The 26,824-nt window shown below is 42.1% G+C and overlaps 1 protein-coding gene across 1 annotated transcript in view; it reads right to left on the minus strand.

The window, feature by feature from the left end:
• tenm1 (teneurin transmembrane protein 1) overlaps positions 1 to 26,824 on the minus strand; it is a 195,744-nt gene that overhangs the window by 125,074 nt on the left and 43,846 nt on the right. The window contains exon 4 of the mRNA XM_014409889.3: positions 3,292 to 3,535. Coding sequence (XP_014265375.2) covers positions 3,292 to 3,535 — 244 coding nt within the window. The remainder of the gene's footprint in view (positions 1 to 3,291; positions 3,536 to 26,824) is intronic.

A 26,824-nucleotide genomic window follows, 5' to 3' on the forward strand; every position in this document is an offset into this window, starting at 1 on the left:
ACATGTGGGAAATTTGCTTATTACATATACATATATTTGTGTATGTATATTACATATACATACCAAAATAGTCTGTAAATAACTAATAATGTTCAGTCCAAACATCCAATTTTATGGAAAATGTGTGCTGTGTCTTAATAGTTTAGTCATATTCTTTGCTAATGCTAACGGCTCAGTTAGCATTAGCAAAGAATATGACTAATGCTAAATTTGTAGCTAATTAGCTAAGTAATAGAATTAGCCAGGAATATGGCTCAACTATTAAGAGAAAGCCAAATTTGTAAACCCAACTTGATAACATATTTATTACATTGTATAACTACATAAAGAAAATACTTGAAATGCCTACCATATTCCAGAAGATGTTTTTTTCTCCACACTGCAAAGCTATGACATCACAACAAGTGATTGGTCAGTTGCAAAGTTAATCCTCACCAACATGGGAAAAACAGTGGGATAACTATTAAATACGAAACACGTGTCACACGAACACATGTCAACACATTTTATTTATATATTGTTTTTATATTTATATTGTCAGTAAACTTGTGTTATTTATGGTTTTTGTGCTGCATGTGAGGAAGCATTGCCTCAGTCATCTTAAACCCATGCCTGTTTTGTGTTTCTCTCTCTGTGTGTCTCCATTGTGGCCCAGTGCCTGACAGGTGACATCCATCCTTCACTGTCTGCCTCCTTTCCTTTCTCATCCAGCATCTGCTGAAGACTGTGAGCTAGATTGAGGACACAGGAGACTGCGCACAGAGCAGCTACACACCTACGGGTCAATGGCAGTTCAACTCTGAAAGGCCAGAGATAAACCCGAGAAACACACAGCCACACAAATAGAGAGAGACACATAGCTCGACTCGAAGAATGGCGCGCAAGACAAACACGCACAAAAAAGATGTCAAATACAGCATTTTCACACTTTCGAGGCCAACGCACGGGTCGAGAAGACCGCGGCACTTTTATTGCTCTGCCGAAGGTGGATTAGAGCGAAAGGGATCAGAATCCAGCTGAAGAAATTGCATTTGTCAACGCAAGTGGAACTCTATTCTTCTTGTTCGGTGCTTTTAAAATGCTTCACTGTTCTTCCTGGCTCCTCCGCCTTTGATCTTCTCAGACAATATCTAGGGGCGACGCCCAGGAAGCTCTGAATTCATATCAGAGGGCAGATTTCCCCCGAGACAGGAAGAAAATGAGAGTTCCCGCTCTCCAGGAGGTCGGAGTCTAGGCCCAGGGGCTGTCTCTACCTGGATAAGTGTGTGTCTTTGTCTGTGTGTCTGCCTGTGTAGGTGGAGGACTTTTTTCACAGGTGCATGGCAATGTGCGGTGTGCGATGCAGAAGCTGATTTCACAGTGTTGGTGCACACCCACAGTGTGTGACTTACGTACACTCACGTCCTATCAATAAGAGGAAGGAGAGAAGGCAGGGCACAAGTCAATTTATTACAGTCCCAACATTTGTACCCCTTAACACACCCACAGCGAGAGCCAGTCAGATAGATTGAATATCCATATCCGCAAGCCTCCACTTACACAAGCTGGCCTCTCCAGAAACATAACGGATGTGCAGCTGAAAAGGAAAATCTATGCACACTTCAAACAATCTTAATCTCAGCTGACGCAATGTCAATACATTTGAATACTGATTCATCAAGTGCGCAAGTCGAGGAAAATGGAAGCACACTTGACAACAAGAGATGTTATCCATGTTTTGCCATTTTTATTAAGGTCACAGCATCACTTAGAATTCTGTCAGCATAAGCCCCCGTGTCAAGTTTGTAAATACTTGATTAATCTTTAATCTGGAGATCGAGCCGATAGCGCTGCCAGGGTAAAAGCAGAAATATGAAATCATTAGATTAGCAGTGTATCTGAGAATGTGAGAGAGGAGAGAGGAGAGCTTGAATATTAAATCCAAACTCAAAACAGTTAAGCAGTGAAGAGTTGGATCTTTTTTTGTGGGCTCTCTCTTCAAAAACTAGATAGAAAAGAGCCAATATTATCTGAATTATTTTACGCAGGGACGCTATTCTATTGACTATGAATATGATTACATTTTATGGTTCAGAACTAATAGCGCACTATCAAATAAAACATATTTGACTAGAAAGTCCCAAACGCGCAAAATGTATTCTTACAAAAAAAAAAGAAAAAATATAGTGAGTCACTGCGGAAATTGTGTTTTTATAATCACATCTCACTTTGGGAGAAAAGTTCTTTGAGCTCATCAAATATTGTTTGAACGATCCGAATTTTTTTGTTTGTGGTGAGTTTTCATTTAACGCGCGCTCACACGCTCACTGATAAGTAATGTAATTACAGTGCGCTCCTGACAAGCCTTTACATTGATACTCATGTCTAGCCAATGATTAATTTAAATTGTCACTGAATCTAATTTTATTCTTCCTTCCCTTTAAATGAGGTAAGATCTAATTATGGCCTAATGCATAACTTATTAAAATCCCTTCTTCTGGTGTGGCAGCCTGCCAATCTCATCCTCGCGCATAATATACCAGAATCCCGCGCCCAGCCGCTCATTACACATGCAAACATATTCTTTTCCACCTTGGTTCTCCTTCTTCTCAAAAGCAGCCGCACAAATGAGGATCTCCTAAATAATTCTCTGATCAATTAATACCTATGCGGTAAGCGTATGCTTAATTCTGTTTGATGGGACCGACTTCCAGTGGCTTGTCTCCGAGCATTTTGGCAGAAAAACAATTTCTCGGGGTACTAAAGCTGAAAGTGAAATTACAATGTGTTCCTGAAAAGAGGATTTCTGCTTTCATTTTGGATTGTTTTTACACAAACGCAGGTCCCCTAGTAAATGCGGTGGTGTGTGTGGTAGGAGAACAAAAACAATTCCAAATAAGCTTCATGATTACTTTGATGGAAGTCCTTTAATAATACCCCAGAGGCCTGCGTGGTGTTCCACTTATTCCTCCAAACATGTGCAAAACATGCCCATCCTAACAAATCCTTTAGTCCAGCATTCATTCTTAATCATTACACTCTGATTTTTTTCGAAGAAGTTTGTGAAAGTCTGCCAAGTCACAGTCCTGATGAAAGAATTTTCTTTAATCTAATGAACCTCATTTGTGAGATTAAAGAAATGTCTTTAATCAAGTGACATTATGCTGAGGGAGGGCGGTTTGCCTTGAAGATATTTTCACTTGAAGAATTTCATTACAAAATGACATCCAGTCTGGACTGAAAGCTTTTTGGAGCGCAGCCCTGTGTTTGCCCGCGCTAAAAATAACTCCAGAAAAAAAAGCATTCCCTTACCTGGTCTCTAGGGGGATGTTGCTGTTGAGCACCCAGCTGTTGTGAAGCTGGGCCTGGTCTGCGCTCGAGCTGGTGTCTGCCCCCTGGCCGCCCTGGCTGGCTTGGCACCGAGTTGGCATGGTCTTCCTCTGTAGGCTGACTTGAGTGTAAGGTGCCGGGCGGGCGCAAGTGCAGGAGTGGGGCGGCGGCGGAGGTGGGGGCAGCGGACGGAACGTGAACTGGCCGCCCGGACTGCTGGGAAGCTCTGCGTAGGATAGACACAACAGAAGGCCCGGGACGAGGGGGAGGGATGGACAGGGGAGAAATAAACAGAGGTTTATTAGGAGCACAGTACCATAAATTACAAATAAACGTGGCGTGTTAGTTGACAGTTTATTGTTATTACACTGATTGAGAGCCATAAATCAGCTTGAAAACCATCTCTGTCCTGCACCTTCCTGCCTACCTGCTTTGATACACTTCCAGCTGCCCTATAAATAGGTTCTTGGCTGGCTGCAACATTGAGCAGTCTTTAAAGAGCTAACAGCTCCGGCTTAATCTGCACCCGCCAGCCCAAACTACCCATGTGATGTTTATTATGGGATCTGCGGCTGGACGGAATGAGCTAGCCAGCTGTAACTCCCTCACACTGCTAACCCCGGGGTCTAGGGAGAGCGCTCTCAATCCATCATTTATCATTCTCTTTCACTATAACTCTCCCTCTCCCCATCTCTTCCTCCATGCTGCTTTCTTCCGCATTCCTGCCTGTCTTCTATAACTGAGCAGGCTAATTACAGTTTTATTAAATGCAATGCGCGCGCACATGTCAGCTTAACGTATGGGTATGGCTTCAGATAAAGCTGCTTTGCATGCATTTCCATACGTGCATGCGCCCATGCGTGTGTAACAGGCTGCGTGAATTCATGAATGTGCATCAGCTGGGACGACAGCTAGCACTGTTTAGGGGGGACAGCTCGTGCCATACGGTTGCAGCATGGTTCCACGAACGAGGCAAATCCTCCGTCCCAAAAGACCGACTCTGTCCAGCTGTATTGACAATGAATGTAACATTAGCCTCAAACCAGAGGGTAAAGAGTTTGCCCGCCAGAATTCTCGGACCTCAATTGTATTTGCTGCCAAAATGTCAGCAATAATTTAGTATCTGGAAGTGTAGTCCAACTGGGAGATTACCTCAGCCCTCCCTATTCAAGTGTAAGTATTACACAGATAATACCGCAAAACACATTTTATTGACTCTTGGCAGATGAACACTGAGAAAAGTAAAATATTAATCTTTTTTTTGTGCTTTCTATCACCGGCATGTTTCCGGAAATATGTAGCTCTGTTACCGTTCCACCTGAAAAACATCTCACAGCGTTACATAGAGCAGTGGTTTATTGTTAATATTTTCAGAATAAGAAAAATGTGTGCACAGGCACCGATATCACGTTGGTGCTTTGATCTCCTCAAAATTACTGCTGCCTTCTGTGCAGATATGTGAGCCAGTAAGCTATGTCATATCCACTGAAGCATCACATTATTACTCGTACGTTTGAAAGTTTCATATTTATAAGATATATGTACGTCGCGGCAGAAATGTAACAATGATAATGGCGAGACAAAAACAGCTCCTGTAATCATTTCCTTAAAATATTGCCACAGTGCCATCTGTCCAGGTCTAACGGCATTTTTCAAGATTTATTTGTTTTAGCAACCACTGTTTGGATGTGGGCATGCACATGTTTTTGTCAGATATATATACATATCTGACAAAAATATCGCCATAATAAGTGTGTGAGTGCTGTCGAATCGCTCTTTGAAGACGTGACAGGTTTTTCATCCTCTGTGACACATTGCTGGTTATTGATCTCCCAAAATGCCTGAACTGTCACAGCACAAATGCAGAGCATGTAATAGTTAGCATGTGTTTCTGAATAATAAAATTTGCTCTTGATTTTCACGAAGCGCCGTTTCTCGCGCAATACGTTCCTTTTACCGTTTCACTGAGACAATTAAGGAGGCTCGACTCTATTCCCTTATGTGGCGTTACTCTTTATGGGCTTTGCATTTTATACTAACACATTAAAAGATGTGATTTTTTCCACATCTTATGCAGTTCATGGCAGCAGCTGAAAATGTGCATTAACTGGATGCGAGAGATTTAGACTTCTTCCACATTTCAAACTGTTTTTGTGTGAAGCCAGAGAATTAATTTGCCTCCTGAGACAATATGATATTGTAGCATATACATCTGCTTGGTATTACTATAATACATCACTCGATGATCTCATCAGACAGCCAGGCTGTGCTCAATCTGACAATGTAGGGCCCAGTAAAATGACAGGAAATGCATTTGTGCCATCACCTGAAGGTGCTGTTTAGTCTAAACTAATGCATGTGGAAAATGGAAGTTATTTTTGACTGTACCACCCCTGAGTATTAAAAATTACACGCTTAGGGAAAAGTGAGGGCTCCACTGTAGTGCGCCGCTGTAATGCTGCAGGATTTTTAAAGTGGCGCTTCAGTTTTTAGCAGGACCTGATTCATCAGTAAGTTAGAGTCCTTTGAGTCCTGCCAGATTCCCCTGCTTTCACAGCTCTAAATACTGAAGGTAGATGTTTTTAGCAATTGTAATATTTTTAAATGTTTAAAGGAAAAAAGAGAAAAAAAAACCCCACATGAAGTGCATTCCCAGCCAGCACTGGGCACTTGAGTTGGCAACTTGTACTCAAATCGCACTTAGGGTTGTGAATTAGCTTGAGACTTCAAACTTAAGTGGGACTTAACTTCATTGTCAACTGTCAACTTCATTGAGAATGTGGCACCTAAGGACACGACGAGGCATTGAGAAATTGTGAAGAAAATTTGAACACTTCTCTTCAAAGGTGACTGATTCTGCTTCACATGACAAATGCCAGATAAAAGTGATACTGAATTACAAAAGATGCCGTTCTTTTTTAATTCAGTTGACTAAAGCAAATGTTATTTATTAAATAATACATAATAATAACTAACTGCTGGTCAGTTAGATGTCTAAGAACACACTATACAGTACTGTGAAAAAGTCTTATGCCAGGAAATGTATTGAAACGTGCAAACACACATGTATATAAGGCAACAATAGAGTTTGTGTAATTCTAACAAGTATGAAAGTCAGTAGTTGGAATGGCCACCTTTATTCTTCAACACGTCACTTGTGATGTGTTCAAGTTTCAGGTACTCTTCAGGCATAGTTTTCCAGACTTTTTGAAGGACATTCCATTCAATATTTTGGATATTGACTGGTTCTCTGTCAAGATGATCCCACACCGCTTCAACGATGCTCAGGTCTGGGCCACTGATTTTCAGCCCAGCTCTTGTGTAATTTGCCATGCCTCAGCCTTTTCTCCCTGTTTCTCTTCCTTAAGAATGGCTTCTTAACAGCCACCCTTCCACTCAGACAACTTCTGATAAGGATGTGGCAAACTGAAGGGTCCGATGCATCTCACAGGTTCTGCGTCAGGTCTTTCATGGATCCCCCCCCAGTTTCTTAAGGACATGACTTTCAGATACTGTTCATTTTCTGTAGATTTTTTTAGACCTAACACCTTTTTTAGCTTCCAGTTGTCCAACATAGTCCACGTTGTCAGCTAATAGCTCTCTGGGAATTACCTTGTTGATGAAAAACAGTATTTTATGCCTGCCAAACTGTGTTATCTTTGGCATTTTTCATAGAGTCAGCTTAAGATTTGGGAACAAATGATGTGCTTGTTTTTGCAACAGTGCCTGAATTATAATAATTTTTAATTACATACAAGGACTGGACTGAAAATGAGCAAACAAAAGCAGCTGGAGAAAGATCTCCAGAAAGCCTGGCGAACTACTGCTCAAGATCATTTTTTAAAATATTAATGAGAAAGTCTTCTCCTAATATAAAAAAATAAAGATTTTTGCACATCACATAAGTACATACATTTATGCTGGATGTTAACAGCTTTAGTTCTTCACAATCTGATGATGCCATGTACTCATTTCTATGTGCGACATCATTATGAGGTGATATCAGAATCTGCGTTGCTGTGATTTTCTGCAAATATGACACCACAAATTAAACAATGCATATAAATACAAACAGGTGAAACCATTAATAGATTTGTACCACAGTGGGCTGCCAACAATCTTTGGATTCAAGCAGGCAAGTGTTTTTTATATTAGGAAGAAATTTAATGAGAAATTCTTTTCAGCCCAAATGGGTCACAATTATATTGAAACTAAAATAATACATGCAAATTATTTCTGCCTGTTAAGTCTCAACTGATTGCCAGTGCATTATTCATTTTAGAAAACCTAGGCTACAACAGCCCAGGCTTTGCAGTCACACACAAAAAACCCTCATTCGGCTACATTTGTGTTTTCTGGCAAAGGAAAGAGGAAAAGAATATAAAGTGGACAGGAGAGGAGGAGAGAGGACAGGGATAGAGGGCCAGAGGAGAATGTAATCTTGGTGAGTAGGGTGACACAGGGGCCCTGGCTGCCAGATGGTGCTTTAGAAGGCTTAGTAAAGGCAGCTTTGGGTCTGCGCTTCCAAAGATCCGAAAACTTTTCCTCACACAATCAAGCAAATGGCAGGAAAAAAGTCCTCCTCTCTCCTTCATTCAAACAAAGTCACATTAAACACACAAGCTGTGATATTTTGTTAAGAAGTAAAAGCAACCCAAATAGGACTGGAAATGTAGGGCAGAGGCCGTGTAATATTTGGCCAGGAGTTCAGAAACATCAAATCGAGTCTGCGGGGAGCAGACCGAGGCTCTCGATGACATTCATGACAGTGTAGAACATCCTCTGCCCCGGGGTTCCTCTGGGACTTAGGCCTCCAGAAAAGATACTTTTAGAAAGTCGCTTATGAGATATTTTCCTGGAATCATCAGCTTTTGGTTACATAAGCGAGATATGAGGAAAAAGAGTTTTATAGCAAGTAGAAGGCAGATCTGGGGGGATTTACTGGGATATGTAACAGGTAACAGGTATTGGGGCCAGGTATTAAAAATGCATTACTGGAGGTGAGATGAACCCAAAATAGCACGGTAATTAAGTATTTATGATAATTTGGGCATTTAAAGCCAAGTCCTACTAATGAAATGAGAGGAGAACATAGTAAAACATGACTCAAGCATGCATACACTGAGTAATAGCACCGGTGCGTAATGAGCTAGCTGTCATGATGGCGCAATTCTCTCTTGAAGGGATATTAACAAATGGGCATAAAACTGTTTGACTGAGCGCAGAAATGAATAACTTGAGTAAAATAATCTTGTAAATGAAGGCTTGTTATGCTCATTAAGATTATCTACGTTCTTTTTTGATTAGCCTGAAAGATGTTCAGCGCTAACAGTACATGGAACTGTTGTGGTAATGGGCAGAGGAAAAGTTAAACAATAAAAAGACGAGGCATGAAAAGGGGGTTTCTTTGCCTGCGTGGAGTGAGCAACAGTTCAAGATTACGTATCAGGGCTTTGCAGCACTGCTCGAGTGTTTGTGAATCCTTTTATAGTTTTAAGCACTTCTGTAGTCTGTAATTTGCCATTAGGGGCTGATCTCAAGGTGAAATTGGAGTCAGGTAATTTCAGTCAATGGCATGACGTTTTTATCTATGAAAGACTGATCTTCACAACACTTTTGAGAAAATGAATCATTGGATAAAAATTGGAGATTTCTGAGGGGATCTGAAAAAGCGTCACTGATATTTATAATGGGTTGGAAAAGGTTAGCGAGCCATCTCTAAAGAGACAGACTGTTTGCAAATGAAGGCAATTCGTGACCAATGTTACCCTCCACAGCAGCGGTTAACCAAAAAAGGGAGGCATGCAACGGTCTGAGAAGTCACAAAGGAGCCCAGATAGAAACTCAAGGCCGTTCTCTCACTGGTTAATGTTAATGTTCATGAGTCCCCCTTCAGGAGAACGCTGGAGTACAATAGTGTGGATGGCAGCACTGCAGGGAGAAAGCGCTGCTCTCCAAAAATAACACTGCTGCCCATCTGCAGTTTGCTAAGGATTACATGGACAAAGCATAAGCACGCAGGGCTGTCACGACACTAGAATTTCAAACGTGATACTGATACCCAGGAAAATACTCAATACCATTTTCAGTACTGCTGGGGGGAAAAAGACAAAAGGCTTTTTTAAAAATAAAGAATGGGAAAATACAAACTCTGTTTTCAAGGCTGTTGAAATACAGTAACTGTAAGATCTATAGCAGTAACCGGTACGAGTACTACTACCTAAAAGAATCTTAAAATGTCGATCTTACATGTAGATCTTACTGTAAGTATTTTTTTTTTTATGTATTTGCAGATCAAACATAGTGAGATAGGCTGCTACTGTTACACTGTCCCCAGCTTCACTGTGGACCTTTAAGAGAAACATGACACCGTTTAGACACAGATAATTGTGTTTTGTCCCGTTAAATGAATATTGCCTATTAATGTTACAGATGGGCACCGCTAATGTTTACTATAGCTTCCACATTAACATTAGCGTTTTATCATTAGCAGCTAGCCACTACCTTAATGATGATTTAGCAGATGGCTAATGCAGTCATCAGCTAACGTTAACTTGTGAGCAGGGCAGGTTAACATTTATGGTAACTGTTTAGTGTTATTGACAGGAAACTGTTAAGTTTTGTGAACTTTAGCTACTTCTGCTGCTAAGGTGAAGCCTGTGTCCATATGTTCAACATATTAGAAGACCCTAATACTGTTGGAAATTACTAATCCAATAGTAATCTGCAGGATCTTAGTATTGATTTATTTGAACAACCCTATAAGCATATTGGACGGATCTTATCTCATCTGAGTCATCTGAGTCATTGTTAATGGAGCAATTAAGCTCCAGTCATACCAGCAACATGTACCGATGTCTGCCTGTGACCTGAACCTCGGAGGACAGTGGGAAAATAACCAAAACACGCAAAATTTGCAACTCACTCCTGACCCTGATCCATCAGATATATCGTGGAATGGCCTGAAGCAAATAATGCACGTGAGGAAAACCAATAAAATCCCACAGTTGAAGCTCTTCTCTACAGAGGAATAAGATAAATTTCCACAGAACTGATCAACAGGTGCTGGAAACATTTAGCTGCCGTTATTACCAAAAGCAAAGGTGCCCATAACAGCCCTAACAGATGTGCAATATCTGAAAGTGACAAATTTTAATGGTATTTTCTCAAATGTCTCAAACTAGCTTCTCTTTTTCTACTTTTAGGGCTTGTGGGATAATCTGATGAAGGAACGTGAATGTGGCTCATCTGACTCATGTTATTGTACTGTGTGCAGGTTTCACTAATCTAAGAGGAAAATGGAAAAGTGTCTATAAAAAACCCAACAGTATAGCACTTGTAGATGGATGAGGAACACCTCACCACAGCACAAGTACGCACTCTTCCATTCACTCATTCAGTCACTGTAATTATGCTCAGTTTTCTAGCAGTACTTATTAAAATTGTGTAGCTCAGTGTTTGGTGTATTAGGGGTGGGCTGCAATTTCTTTCAAAGTCAGAGTAGAGGGTCAAACAAAAAATAATCACCTTGTTTACTTTTTATGAAATTAAATATAGGTTTTCAGACCTTCCCCACTCTACTAATTTCCATACAGTCAAGTGTGGAAGCAGAAAATCCAAAACATATAGCTCCTTTAATAAAAAGAGACCACACCACATTTGATGTGAAGCAGACCAGAAAAACAGGAGCCGCAAAAATATTGAAGCCTAAATTTCAGGAGGTTTTCTCCTCTTCTTCATTCCCCGTGTTTTCTCTCACTCCCCCTTCTCTTCATTATTGTGTCTAGCCCTCTAGCATAGAGTTAATTTCACTTATTCCAGGGAAGCAATATAAAATCCATAGAGCCTGACCTCAACAACACCTAGCCTGCCTGACAAACAGAGGAATGTGACCATTTTTAGAGAACATTTAACACCAGCCCAGCTAAAAAAAACCAAAAAAAACACACATCACCCACCCCACTCTAAAAATAACAGATTAATAATTTCCCCCAGGATAACTTTTCATCTATCTTCCTTCTTAATTGACTTGCATTAAATTGCCACAAAGTTTATTCCGCTGCTGTGCTTCAATGAAATAAATAATTAACCCTATAAAAAGGTCAGACAACTGAAATTAGAACTAACTGGTTCTTGTTCTTCTTTTTTTGCAATAATGAGAAAGGATCTTGCCCTAACTGACCATCGGACTCGCTGCAATAACTTGTCTCTGTCTTCTGAATCGCAGATAACGCATTATCTCATCAGACATTATAAGTTCCAATAACTCCTTTCATCAGCCAGATGCTGACGAAGTTGGCAAGAGGGATCACAATATCAATAACAATGATAGCGAACGTTTGACAACGGGGACTAATATTGCTAATGATCATGAGGACGATGATGATGTTGAAGAAAATGATGTTACCGATAGCGGCGCTGGTGGCGATGGAAATAACAAAGATAATGCCGATAGCATCAGTAATAACAGCGATAACAATGATGATGAAAACAGCAGCGATGGCAGCAGAAACACTGATAATTACATTGATGACAGTGGGCTCGGAGACAGCAATTAGAATAAAAACAGCCATTGATTCATCTCTGCAGACGCAGGGATAAACGGTGGGATTTCCATTTAACAAAGTGACACAATCATGTTGTCCAATTAAAGCAAGAAAATACAAATGAAGAAGCAGAGTGCTCTAAGAGCTTTCCCCTTTCTTATGGAACCCAGTCGATTCTCATACAGAGGCTGATAATTAGCAGCAATGCATCATCTGACTTTTTCATATCAGAGAACTCTGTGTGCGTAGGAGCTGGGAGGTGCGTGGATGCAAGCATGCAGAAGTGGATATGCATAGCTGTGTAATTGCTTATTTGTACCCCCATCTCCAAAAACAACTCCGGCACAAACTCGTGTTTAGGCTGCAGGTGATTCTGAAAGTAGCGTTTCCCAAGAGAAGGCATGAAACCTCCTGAGTCGAGCTCCTCAGTGCTACAGCAAGAGGCTTACCATCACTCAAACACTTCACTGCAGGGGCCTGCGCTCAAATTACATTTTCAGTAGAGTGAGCTCCAATTTAAATGATTTGCTTAAAAGTCCTAATTAATCAGCTGATGTTTTGCAGACAGGAGTTGCCTGACCAAACTTTTTTTGATCTTAATCAATGTTGGCTGTTTTGCCAGAAGAGGCAAAAGAGGCCAGAGCAGGTTTCTCTGAAAGTGGCTTATAGTGGGAAAAAAAAGGAAAAGAAAAAGCTAGCTCAGCTCAGCTCATCTGTCCAGAGAGCACAGCAGTGTCCTGATCCTTCCTGACCTTGTGACTGCAGCAGGGTGCCCAGTCAGTATCACCACTGCCATTAAGCAGTACAGGTATTTCTGTGTGTGTGTGTGTGTGTGTGTGTGTGTGTGTGTGTGTGTGTGTGTGTGTGTGTGTGTGTGTGTGTCATGCCATTCATCCATCTATACACTCATGATAGGGGATTCATTCTTCTGTGTTAAATCTGCACCATGTATGTTGTCACTTTAAACCCCTCTGAAACCTCTTAAAACCATAAACTACACCATAACATACTGTATACAATAACCTACACCGAAACCCACACAGTAAATTACACCATAACCTATACCATAAACTACCCCAGTAACATATACCATAACCAGAGGTGGAAAGTAACAAATTACATTTACTTGCGTTACTGTAATTGAGTAGTTTTTTTGTGTATTTGTACTTTTTAAAGTCATTTTTCAAGTCTGTAATTTTACTTTTACTTAAGTATATTTTTTAAAAAGTATTGTAGTTCGCTACGTTTTCAATCACACCCGTTACTGAGTAAGTTAAAAATAAAAATAAAAACATTGCGCTTCGGAAATACTGCAGGGAATGATGGGTAGTAGAACAAATTGGCGCTAAGGTCACGTTAAAGATGGAGTCTGACATCGGTGTTACGGATCCAGTGAAAAAAGAAACCCCGTCGAATTCTGCTGACCCTGAACTCGAAGAAACGGATGTGAACCCCTGGCCGTATTTAAGGGACCATTTCGGCTTCAAGTGCAAGAAAGGCAACAGCTTTATTATGCAGTGTAAGCTGTGTTTGCCCAGAGAGACCGAGTTAGCAGCTTTTAAAAATTCCACATCAAACCTGCGCAAGCATGTAGAGGTAAGTTAAATACAACTCGTACCGTTATGGTAGCAAAAAGGCTGTGTTCAAATTAATCACATTAAGTTAAGACATCTGTGAAGAACACAGATAACGTTGGTTGGTACTAGCAACTTGCTGTAATCGGGCACGTTGTTGTCCACGCAACTTACATTTTTTTTACTGGGTTGGTATATTGCAAAAAGAAAATGTGTTTACCTACGTTTTTCCTGTTTGTTAATAATAATAATTTATTTTAAAAAATAGTTAAATTAAAGACAGAAGCAGCTAGTTTCTTACTTAACCCACATATGTTCATACTGCAGGCAAAAGAATAACAGAGCGCTCTCTTACCTTAGATTAGTCAAAGACAGCTGACTTCTGTTACTTATTAATTAGCACTTGCAACCTCCCGTTAACTAGCCTGTTACTGTCCAATAAAAAAAAACCCACGAGGTATATTGGTATAATTTACCAGCGGTAGCTATGTAATGCATTGATGTCTTATTAGGGACGTCAAAAAACTTTCTCTCAAACTTAACACTGGCCTGCCTGCCTCAGCTGCCTTCGAGCGTCTCTTTAGCTGTGCTGGACTACTGTTCACTGCAAAGTGAGCAAGGATGAACTCTACTAACTTTGAAAATCAACTGCTCCTCAAAATTAACAGGAAGTTCAGAGAGTAACACTCTAGCATGGATACAAAGGAACTTTAATCTAGAGGTACAGTAGGGCAGGGCCAAGTTAAAAAAATTAAAAAACATTTTTAAAGCGGCTGCCGTTCAGTTCAGTACTTGTTCTCTTATTTGACAGTTTAGAACACATTCTCATGTGAAAGAATGATATGGTTTTGTATTGAAAACACTGTGATACCTGACAGTTTGGTTTGGTGACCATTATCCATTTTCATGTATAGACTTGCAGTTTAACTGCCACTGCACTTTAATTTGTAAAGTTTTTCTTTTCACTAAAAAAGAATTACTTTGAGATTTATATCCCACTGTCTTTTTTTGCACTACTCAGAAGCGGCTGTCCTCCTGCTGATAGAAAAGTAACTATGTAACTTTTACTCTGAGTACATTTTAAATTAGCTACTTTTTACTTTTATTTGAGTACATTTTTAGACAGGTAATTTTACTTGTACTTGAGTAAAATTTCAGCAAAGTAATAGTACTTTTACTTGAGTAAAATATTTTAGTACTCTTTCCACCTCTGACCATAACCAACATGATAACTTACAAAGTGATCTGCAATGTAAACTATGCTAAAACCTACATACACAGTAATCTGCACCATAAACTATGCCATAACATATACCATAGCTTACACTATAAATGACTCCATAACATAACCATATCATCACTATAAACCCCATAAAGCTGCACCTTACACCATAAACTATGCCACAACCTACACTGTAACCTATGCCATAACATATATCATAACCTAAACTGTAGAATATACCATAACCTACACCATAACCATGCCATAGCCTACACCTACACCTACACAGTAAACTACACAGTAAATTATACCATAACCTATACCAGGGGTCGGCAACTTGCGGCTCCTTTTAGTGCGGCTCCGCGTGGTTTGGGAAAATAAATTATTTTTTTTAAGTAATTAGCTGTAGTGTATTTTATTTAAGTTAGTTCTTTTTTTAACTTGTAGTTCTAAATTGGAAGATTATTGTGATATTGGAATATAAAAATAAAATTATATTCTATTATTTTTTTTGATCGCTCAAAATAAGCGTCACACTTGCGGAAGCCGGTGTACCCGCCGAAACGCCGTGCATTTATCAAGACTTTCAACCCCAGGTAAGACAATTCTGGATCTTCGGATCCACATTATGTCAGCAGCTCCACCGTGAACTATGTTAAACACAAACACCGCTCACGCCTCACAGACGACAGTTTACAGTCCTGCGTAAAGATGAAAGTGACTTCGTACAGCCCCGATTTGCAGACGCTGTGCGCAGAGGTTCAGGAGCAGAAGTCCCATTGTAAACACATCACGGCAGGCCCGACGATGTTTGCATGAACATGCTTTTCAGCATCTCTCTATTGACCACTTTTCACACACGGTTGCTGTACGCATACAGCCGGTGTTAAAGCTCACAGCCCGACACATACCAACACAACAGCATAGAGAGCACAGACGTTAAGGCGGCGAGGTGCGATTGCGGGTGCCGCTAAGGTGCGTCCGCCTCCCCTGCAGCGGCTCTGCAGACCACGCCCCACCACACACATTAACTAGGTAAAATACATATTTAGGCAGAATATTGCAAATATCTATTTTTCATTTTTCAGCAGCATAGTGCTTTTTCCCCCCCAATTATTTTTTTAAAAGTCAGGTCAATGCTCCAAAAGCCCAAAGGCGATATAAGGCTGGCGGCTCTCAACAGTTTTTGTTTGCTACATGGATCATTTTAGTTCAGCTGGGTGTCTTTCCTTTTGTTATATTTCTTTAAGAGTTCAAAATGTGTTAATTACATAAATAAAATGTAATTTTCTCTGTAGCACTTCATGGATTTAAGCAACACACCTTAGTTGTTCACACAAAGCATAAAGGTAAAAAAAAAAACAATATATACAGTGTTATCTTCATTTTAGATGTCAAAAAGTATTTGCGGCTCCCAGTGATTTCTTTTGCGTGGAAATCGCGTCCAAATGGCTCTTTGGGTGTTAAAGGTTGCTGACCCCTGACCTATACCATAAAATACCCCAGTAACATAAACCATAACCTACATGTTAACTTACAAAGTAACCTGTGTTATGGGCCAAAACGATTCCATAACTCTGCCAAAATCTACATAGTAAACGATGCCATAACATATACCATAGTACCATAGTTTACACCATAACATAACCATGTCATCATTATAAACCCCATAAAACCTACACCGAAAACTGTAGCATAACCTACACTATAGGTTACTGTGAACTGTAAACTATACCATAACCTACACCATAACCTGCGCCATAATCTGCACCATAACCTACACTGTAGCCTACATTGCAACCTATGCCATAACATCTATCATAACATAAACTATACCATAACCACTCAGCCACAAATAACTACACAGCAAACAAAGCCACAACCTAATAACCTACACTGTAAACTACGCCATAGCCTACGTACACAGTAACCTGCCCCACAAGCTATGCCATAGCATATACGCTAACCTACACAGAGACTATACCAAAACCTACACCGTAACGTACACCAAAAACTATGCCGTAACTTAGACCATGCATTTCCAACTATTTGAAAAAAAAAAAAAGAACCTATAAAAAAAAAGACGACAGAAAAATGTTCCAGCATTTATTTGTTTCTATCGTGGATGGTACTGCATATAACACATTAGGACATGACCACATGGTAATTAACACATTAAACAGCATGCAAAAGCATGACTGCTGGTAACAGCGTTGGCCTTCTACGTTATGTCTAAATCCGTCGTAAGCATGCACATTAGAGTCTGACAGAGATTTGGAGCGTGCTCGGCTGCATGATGTCATGTGAGTTCTAAGTCTTGGTAGAAATTTGCACCAGCAAGAAAAGGGTGTGGCAAAGGTGTTTGAGACTCACAGCGGCCATTACGGTGATTAGTGAGTTCATTAATCTTTTACAAGCCTTACCATTGTCTCGCTCCATCCCCCTCACCCTCTCTTCTACACATCGAGACACACGGCATCTCCCTCAACCCCAAAACAATCACAGCATGCACACAGCGTGTACATAGAGGAGGAGTTTCACCTGCACACACATGCATACACTGTATTTCCTCTGACAGTAAAACAGGAGAAAGTGCCTGGGCTTGACAGCAAACAAACCAACATTAAGAGATTCCTGGCAGGCGAAAGAGAGAGTGGTATCAAAGCTACACGAATGCACCACCAGCAATCCATTTTTTTACTGAGAGAGTGAGAGAGTATGCGCAGTGTTGTAGTAGACCTGAGCTGCTGGTAATTAGAATGGGCTCTGAGGAGAGACAGGCAGTGGAATGAATGCAAATGAATTCACTGGCTCCGGCAATGGGCTCCACAACCTCACTTTTCATATAGCACGCCTTACAGACATGAAGTTACTGGCACAAACAGAGGCAGGCTACATGGTAAACACTGAGTGACACGACTGTGGACATGCACGTGCCAACGTGTCCGCACGCAGAAACAGACGTGCACAGGTGTGTAAATAAAATGCGAATCCGCAGGCATGAAACAAATATGAACCCCACCGTGCGTGGGGAAGCACACACAGATACAAATCCACATACGCAACACAGGCGCGCGCACACATTATACTAATCCCTACAAACAGCACAGTGTTGCTTATGAAAAGAGAAAGTGAAATTGTGCGTTCCAAGCGAATATCCCCTGCATGTCCCACAGCGGAATAAACAAACCCTTCTTAATTGGTGTCGATTTGGAACGGAGTGATGATTCATCATGCAGAACTCCCCAGTAGAGTATTGGAAACCCAATCATTTCTAATCCATATGACCTTGACAGAGGGCCACAGCTAGACCGTAACTCCTTCCACATGCATTGTGCGACAGACAAAGTCGGGGCATTGTCACCGACTTTACAACTCGTTGGGATTGTAATGCACCAAAGTCAGATCACTTCACTGATTACTCCATCTCAGCCAGCGGCAAATCTTTATGAAGCACTCAATTCTCCACAGCAGTCATAAATCAGGGCGCTATAAGCTTTCCATCTCTATGATGGCACACCAGAGACACTATTTCCATACCATGCTGCTCCAGTCAATAATTCCTATTCCCAAAACATCCACCAGCGTTGCTCTGGACTTAGAGATGCTCACCAGTACCAGCGTAGCTCACCTGCAGATTCCCAGCGGTTTCCAATGCGAAACTTTGATCAGTAACTCTGCAGCTTCTCTCAAGGAGAAGCAGGTTGTCTGTGAAGGGGTCCTGCTCTTTACTAACCAGTGCAGTAAATGAGCCTAATTAACACATCTCCCTTTCTATCTTAACCAGACTTCCAGGGCCAACTAGAGTCTTATTATAGAGTAGATTATGCATGTAATGTCCCCACTGAGATTAAAGTATGGAAAGCACAGAGAGAGGTCCACGCATATGTGCACTCTGCACAAGAGGACAGGTCTGTTTGAATATAGGAAGAGGAACAGGAGCAGATGGAACCAGGGGCTGCTTGGTATTCCGACTAGACGGTGTAATAGATGGTGGAGTGAGATACAGATACAACGGGAGAGCAGACGAGAGACAGAAAGAATAAGAGGAAAGAGACGTGTCTTCAGCACCACCTGCAGACTAGTCTGGTGGCCATCTTGCGGTCAATGAGGTGAGAGCGGCCGACGCCCCGGGTCAGGATTAACACAGACCAATGACAAGTCAGCACTTGCCCTCTATTGCAGCAACATCTTACCGTTCCGCTCCACCGACCGCACCTATCACACCAATCACGGCGCATGCACATGCATACGCTTTCACGTTCTTCCACCACTTTCTATCTGTCTACCTCTCTTTTGAAATCGTTCTGTCACACACACTTGTGCACGCACGCACGCACACACACACGCACACACCAGGAGAAACTTAACAAATGTGGGAACAGATGCCCCACATCAGACTGCAGTTGCCCTCTGCTCCCTGTATGCCTCCAGAGAGACAGAGGGATACCGTTAACGAAGATAAGACCCCGCAGTCCTCTGCTGTCTTAACAGATGCCCACAGAGAACACACACACACACACACGCACACACATTTCTGAGTCGTTTGTTAATGTCTATATCAATATAAAGCTTAAGAGATACAACCAGAATATCTGTAATACCTTCTTCATGCCCACCTTCCAATCACATCTCCCTCCTTTGCTGTAAACACTTCTAAGCGATCCTCCCTTATGCTTTCTTTCTTCTGGGGACGTGACTCCTTTTTATTCTGGCTGCTGTCGCCCTCTACTCACTGGTTGAACTCAAGGAGCTGCTTTGATAGGTGAAGAGGAAAACAAGATATTTAGTGACCCTCTTGTACCCAGACATTCAACCAAGGCGGAAAATAAAAACACTTCTTTGTTGAAAGCTTCAATTTTTCTTTTTAAGGTAAAGGGCTGTGCATCTCTCTCAGATACAAAATGATCGTAATATATTTATGATAATACAGGCTGCAGTTCAGTTTAACTATGTAGCCTGTTTTTGTTGTTGTTATGCTAGGAGTATATCTATTGCTGCATCTTTAGCTGTATACTGAGCAAGCACTGTATATAAAAGATGAACATACACGCTTTACCGCCGTGATTTTTAAAGTGAATCTCAGCCATAGTGTTTGGGCTGCTGCCATGTTGGTCTTTTGGACCAAGAAGTGACCAGTTTTAAGGGCAGCAAAGTGCATCAATTACCACGTAATGCCAGAAAGCTTATTTAACAAGTGCATAAATAAACCTCATGAGTGCAATGCAAAGACACAGATAAATATTAATTCAGGCTTGTAACTTATATATAACTACTAGATTTTCATTTGACAAAACTGGAGCCCAAACCTCTTGGACAGGCTGTACCTCACAGCAGGGCAGACAGTTTAATTGAAAATACTCCAAAAGGCACAAAGACATGACTCAGATTAGAGAATGAGTTGATGCCCTCAGGAAGAAGGTACAGTTTATACCAGACTGTAACTCAGATAGGTATAAGAGGAATATGATGGATGGACTGTGATGTGTTCTCTCATTTTTCCAAGATGAATTTTTCATAAGAGAGACAATACAGCGGTCCCTTGTTTATCGCGGGATTTACGTTCTAAAAATAACCCGCGATAGGTGAAATCCGCAAAGTAGCCAACTGTATTTTATTACAATTATTATGTTTTAAGCCTGTAAAACCTCTCAAAACACACTTTATAGACTTTTCTCACACAAGCATGGACATTTTCACGCTTGTCTCTCTTGTTTAAACACTTACAGTTCAAGCCTTCGTAGAAAAATAAGCCCAGTATTACATAATGAAACCAAAGGCACCTGCAGGTGACGACGTTTCGTCTGCACTGTTGTGTTTGTTGGGGAAAAACTTACAAACATACAGTACAGCACTTTAGAGTCACGCTGCTAGTGATCAAAGATTTATGTAAATTTGACAAGCTGAACAAATTCTGTACTTTACAGGAGAGGACACGGCACGAGATCGATTGACAATGGTCTACAGCCAATCAGGACGCAGAACACAATGCGCTGCAAGGGGGGAAAAAAGCATGCAAAACTGCACCCAAAAAAATCTGCAAAACAGCGAGGCCGCAAAAGGTGAACCGCATTATAGCGAGGGACGACTGTAAAGGCTAATCTAATCAAATATACTCTAGTGGAGATGGAGCTAGAGCTAACGGTTGCTGATATACTTTATATGCCCAACCCCAAAAAGTTGAGTCGGTGTGTAAACAATATGCAGTTACAATAGAACGTAACAGCAGACAGATTTTAAATTTGATGACAGCAACACATCTGTGCATCCCTTCTCTTTTTAACTGCAGTCTGTAAACATCTGGGAACTGAAGAGACCACCCGCTGGACTTTTGAGAGAAATGTTGTCCCATACCTGTCAGGTATAGCATTCTGCCTGATCAACAGTTGTGCCTCTTTATTTTATCTTTTATTTCATCAAATAATTTCAGTTGGAAAAAGGTCCTGACTGGAGGCAGGTCAGTTCAGGACCCAGACCCTTTTACTAAAAAGCCATGTTGCTGTAATAGATGCACTGTCTGAGAGACATATGCAAGGCCTTCCCTGTAAAATAAATCATCTGGATGGGTGATGATGGTGCCTGATGGTGCCTTTCCAGATGTACAAGCTGCCAGTTCCATAGGCACTGATGTACCCACACTGATGACAACAAAGATGCAGGCTTTTGAATATTTTCAGAAGCCGACCACAGAACAGTTTTCCAGTTTGCCTCGATGTATTTTGAAGGATCTTTTGCCCAAAGAAAACAGCAGCATTTCTGAAATATGGCACCCCAACCCAACCTTTTTGAGATGAGTTGATGCCTACTGCAAAAATTATACATTTTATCAGTTAAATCTCATCTCTCATGTTAGCCCTGCGATAGACTGGCTACCTGTCCAGGGTGTAATACGCCTCTCGCCCTATGACAGCTGGGATAGGCTGCAGCCCCCACAACCCTGAATTGTAAAAGAGGAATATAAAATGGATGGATATATATTATGGCTCAATATTGAATTAATTGGTTCATTATCACATATTCATACATAAATGTACGAATGAATCGAAAATGCACATGTGAAAAAAACCCTCATGAGCTTGTGCTTGTTACTCGAGGAGCATGCTTTAAAGCCGGTGACATTTAGGGCATCTATTATATAGTGCACTCGCTGGTTGCAGGGTCAGCCAGGAGATCAGATTAAATAAACATCAGCAAGTGAGAGAGAGAGACAAACACACACGGAAGAGAAGAGGTAGCTCAAGTGGTCGATTTTTTTGTTGGACACCAATTAAATACAAGCTTTTTATGTGATCCTTGGTCACACATATAATCACTTAGCTCTCCAGACATGTGACAGACGAGGGACAGCGGAGGAAGATGTGTAGACGGATCAAGGGTTTGCGGCTGACTTTCAGGGATGAACGGATTGACATCAATCCATCATCCCTCATGTTATCTACTCTGGTATCTGTCATAGCCTGAATAGTCCCTGGTTTCCAGAATAAAATGATTAAAGACCTGTCAGTGTATTAAAAAAAACACGAGCCCTCGAGCATAAAAGACAGCAGTAGCCCAGTGACCACTGGTCCTGTGACTACGGTCACATGGTGAAAATATCTCAACAAACTATGACACCCAAGCACCTGGCTCTGCAAACCCGTCAAAAATATGCAGACGTGTCAGTGCGTAGAATGCAAATGCAAGATGAAACCATGCATAGCAGTCTGAAAATTAAAAGATAAGTCAATACACTATTACGGCGAGACAGCTACGTATGCACTTACACTTCTCCAGTTAGAAGGATGTTTACATAGCCATTAGCTAACTGCACTTTATGACTATTCAGAAACCACTTACAGGACACACACTTCCAGACACTTAGCGCTATTAGCAGCCATTATCATTCATGTATAATCATGTGGAATGATATGCAAGGGAGCCTCATCTGCAGTCACCACAGAAAACACAGGGAAAACTAAATTCTGGTGACACTTGTGCAGCCAGCGGTGGAGCACAGGGGCACAATGCAGGTTTACAAAACGCATAAATGGCAACATATTTCACGCGTGCATACATACACAACCCCACACCAACTATCACCTACTCAACAACACAGCCATAAAACCAAACAGTGGGAGAAACATTTAAAAAGTACATGTATGATTCAGCCTGCCGTGATTGTACCAGGCACAAGCAGTGAAAATGCGGCACTTGTGCCCTTCGCCTCGCCCATCTCTTTTCCTGTCCACAGCTGTGACTAAAAGGGCCACTAACCTATGACACAATAATGCACAAAAAGACAGCATCCAGAAAAGACAGTCTGTGATCCCTTCTAAAAGGGTCAGGTGCTCCGAGGCAATAAAAATCTTAAAAAGCAAAGATAATATTCTGCCTTAGCTGTGACTCCGAAGACAGCGATGAATAGGAGAGGCTGAGCTCAGACAGGACCTGGGCCTTAATGTAGTTTGTAATTGTAAGTGTTGGTCTTTAATAAAAGCCCAGAGTATTTGGTCAGGCTAATAGACTGGGCTCTCTAAATCCTGCCTGCCATGCATTATTCAACAGCCATTAGCTATTGCCTCATCTGGGAGGCTGTATGAGCCCCATCATCGCCTGGAACCAAGGCTACGAACACCAGAGGTGTGTGGGGAAGGATGTGGGGGGGGATTAAGCTATGGAGAAAAAGAGAGAAAAGGAGGAGATGCAAATAAAGGTATGGGAGGGGAAAGAGGGCAGGCTAAAGATTCAAAAGCAAAGAATCAAAGAGGGAGGCTGACGAAAGATGGGCGTGATGTGGCATGGGTGGGGGCCTGTGATATGGAAATGACTGGAGGGAGATGAAGAAATGCCTGGATAAAAGCCAGGGGTCATATAGTACAGATATTAAAGTGAGAAGAGGTTGATGCAGGGAACTGAGAGGAGAGGTGACCGATGGGAGGTGGGAGGAATAGCCAAGGTACAGGCAAGAGTCAGAGGGAGGCTAGAGAGAGCAGCAGAGAATGAAAGAGAGATGCCAGCCTCAAGTGGCATTTTTTGTCGGTCGGGAACATAAATGTCAGATGCATCCTTCCGCTCCCCTCTCAACCTTTTCCTATTTCAAATCCCCTCAGCACCTTTTCAACCTTCCCCCTGCTCCTTCCACTCCACCTCCCGTGGCCCTTCTCGATCCGCCCGCCTCCCTCCATCTCCTGAGAGCAGTGCCAGTGGTAATTTTGCTTTCAGAGACACGAGAAGGCCGCGGAACACATGGAGGCACGGGCTGCTCAGTTACCATGGTATCGCTGGCCAAGAGGAATGGCGCCAAGATGCGCGTCTGCGTGTGCACCCGTGTGTACAGGTGTGGGCGCGAGCGTGCACTCTCGAGCACGTCTACACGGCCGGGTAATGGGTGTTTAGCAGGCCTGCCAGACTTGTTCCAGCCACCGCTCTCCCAGACTACCAGGTTCTCCTGACCCTCTGCGGCAGCCCAAGGACACACTCCTGTCTCTCTAATTAAAACACAACCCTGACACACATTGCATACACACACACACACACACACCCTGCAGGTCTGCAGCTTAAAATAACCTTAAAAGGAACAAGCGGAGCCATCATCCCCTGCACTCAACACCTCTTCAAAATCCACTCAGCGTTTTCTCACCAGGCAGCTCGCGGGCAGCCTCTGCCTCAATCTGCAGGAAGAGTCGTAACAACTAACAGCATCTCCAAATACTGCGCTCGTTTATTAGACAAGTCATCAAAGGCAGCTGCATTTATTATTGCATGACCTTCCAGGAACTACGGCACAGCTACTCCTACTGTGCACTTGAAAATAATTGACTGCAGAACCATTGGCCACAAAAACCACAACACTGTTTCTTTAAGGCTGTCAGAGCAGCTGTGGTTTAACAAACAGACAAATGTCTGTTTGTTAAACCAATGCAAAATATTACTGCTCGTCTATTTTTATTGCAAAACTGGAGGCGGACAGTATTTTGCAGCATTATGCCTCACCATGCTTTTTTTTCATTATTATTCTTTTTAACCATTGTGACCACAATTAAGTCTTTCACAAGTGTTTGCAGGTCCATCACTCTGCAGGCCCACACAGTCTCCTGCTGTTGTGGCAGCATGCAGAATTTAACATTAGTTACCTGTGTTCGCATAAGCTAATGTTAAGGCAGGAGCAATCAGAAACCTTGTGTGATTTAAGCAAGGTAAGTAACGTGCGTGGGTGTCGCATGTGACATCCGGGATTGAGACAGCCTCTCCACTTCATCTTCCAGCAGACAATTTAGCATGTTTACTTCCTCGTTAAGCGCATGAGGAACCCTGATGGAGGAATCCCAGGGAGGCAATGGTGTCCTGTCACTGCAGGTTACTACTGCAGCATGATTTAATGGAACTGTCTGTCAGAAGGCTGAACAACAGTCTGTCAACCAACAAGGAGAGGTTACACGCACACTCGCAAGTACATACACAGACTCCCAAAAAAGAAGAAAAAAAAAACAAAGCAAAAAAACAAAAAAAAAACAAAACAAACAAAACAAACAAACCCCAAACCCCATAATGGAGACGGACTGTCAAAACTCCCTCTTTTACTTGCTCTCTCTGTCTCTCTTTCTCTCTTAAACACATGCACACAAGCAGTCGCACACGCAGGCACACAGGGAAAAAGAAGAAAAAAATCGAAAAGCTAAAGCACATATGTCCAAAAAGGTTCTGGCAAGAGCTGAGACAGGCAAGAGATGAACACGGAAGCGCTCCGAGCACGTACAGAGAAATCGGCAGTTAGAAAAACACACATCACCGGCAGCCCCCCCACCGAGAGAGGAGATGAGTGCCAGGAATACAGTTGCTGCATCAAGCAGCACAGGTGTTATCAGAGCGCTTTACAGGAGATCCCGCCAAACAAAGTACTACTGTCATCTCTGCACAAGTAGCAGCATGGAAATCAACCCAAACAAATGTAATGAACGGTTCACAAAGTATTTAGCAGATTAGGTGGAAAAACTCTATGCATGATGGGGGCCCAAATCCAAAGCTCATTACATGTGGCACTGCATTAGGAGCTCACACGAGCCAGTATACAGCTCTATCCCTCAGCTCAAGTCTGATTTCTATCCCCTGCTACCCAGTGAATGAGGTAGAGAGCAATCACATCAGCCAGGCGTCGGGCATCTGCTATAAAAGCCTTTCTTTATTGTATATTTCCAGCATCATTCCAAACTGGCAGGACAGAGAGCTCTGATTAGCATCAAAGCCTTTGATTGCCCCACTCAACAATCAGCGCTGCTCTCCCGTATGATGCCTGCCGTGGTGCGAAACGAACAGTGTGTGCGTGTGCGAGAGGGCGCGTGCGACTGGTGAGAGAGGCAAGAAATTACGATAAATCGCGAACAATTCAAAATGACCCCCCCCCCCCCACCATAATGCACGAACATACGTGCATTAGCATGTGTCAGCCCACGCCTTAATCTCTCGTGATGAACCTAAGTGGTCTTCTAATACGCCAGCCTTGAAGCCCATCTTTTGATGTTGCACATTGCAGCAGAATCCTCTGGTTTGAACATTTCACTCTGGCCCCACAAAAACGGGCTGCTTCTTTAACTAAAGATACCGCTCTCTAAATATGATTAGCTGCAGAGGACATTGTAGCTCTCTCCACAGCTAATACATTTAGTATGGATCGTCTGAGGGGGTAAGGATACAGCTAGGAGAGAGATCAATATTCTAAGTCAGAGTCTGTCTGGAGAGGAGGAACCATGCTGGGAGATGGTTAACTGTTCTAAAGCAGCAAATGCTGTCTGGAAGCAACGAATGCCAGGAATCCCACGATATTGAACACGTCTTCAAAAGGTAATGCTTAATGCTCAAGCTGGGCGATAAGTTACGCTGAGTGTCTGCATCAAGCAAGGTGCTTGTTGAAGATTTGCTGTGGATATCTCCAAGGATGAGAGATTACATAAGGCAAATCTGGATGATTCCTTATATTCTATAGTGCACCACTTAAGACCAAAGCCCCATAAGGGCCTTGCCTCCGTAGGACTGATGTCAAAGTGGTGCTCTAAATAGAGAAAAGGGTGTCCTTTGAGATAGAGGGGAAAGGACCCAGATTTAAGTGGCTTCATTTGCATGCGTGAATCCCTCACTTGAGCCCATTTGAATCGTGCAGACCGGCCTCTGCAGACACACATGGACATGCACACAAACTT

This window comes from Maylandia zebra, linkage group LG2 (genome assembly GCF_041146795.1).
Source record: "Maylandia zebra isolate NMK-2024a linkage group LG2, Mzebra_GT3a, whole genome shotgun sequence".
Taxonomy (NCBI): domain Eukaryota; kingdom Metazoa; phylum Chordata; class Actinopteri; order Cichliformes; family Cichlidae; genus Maylandia; species Maylandia zebra.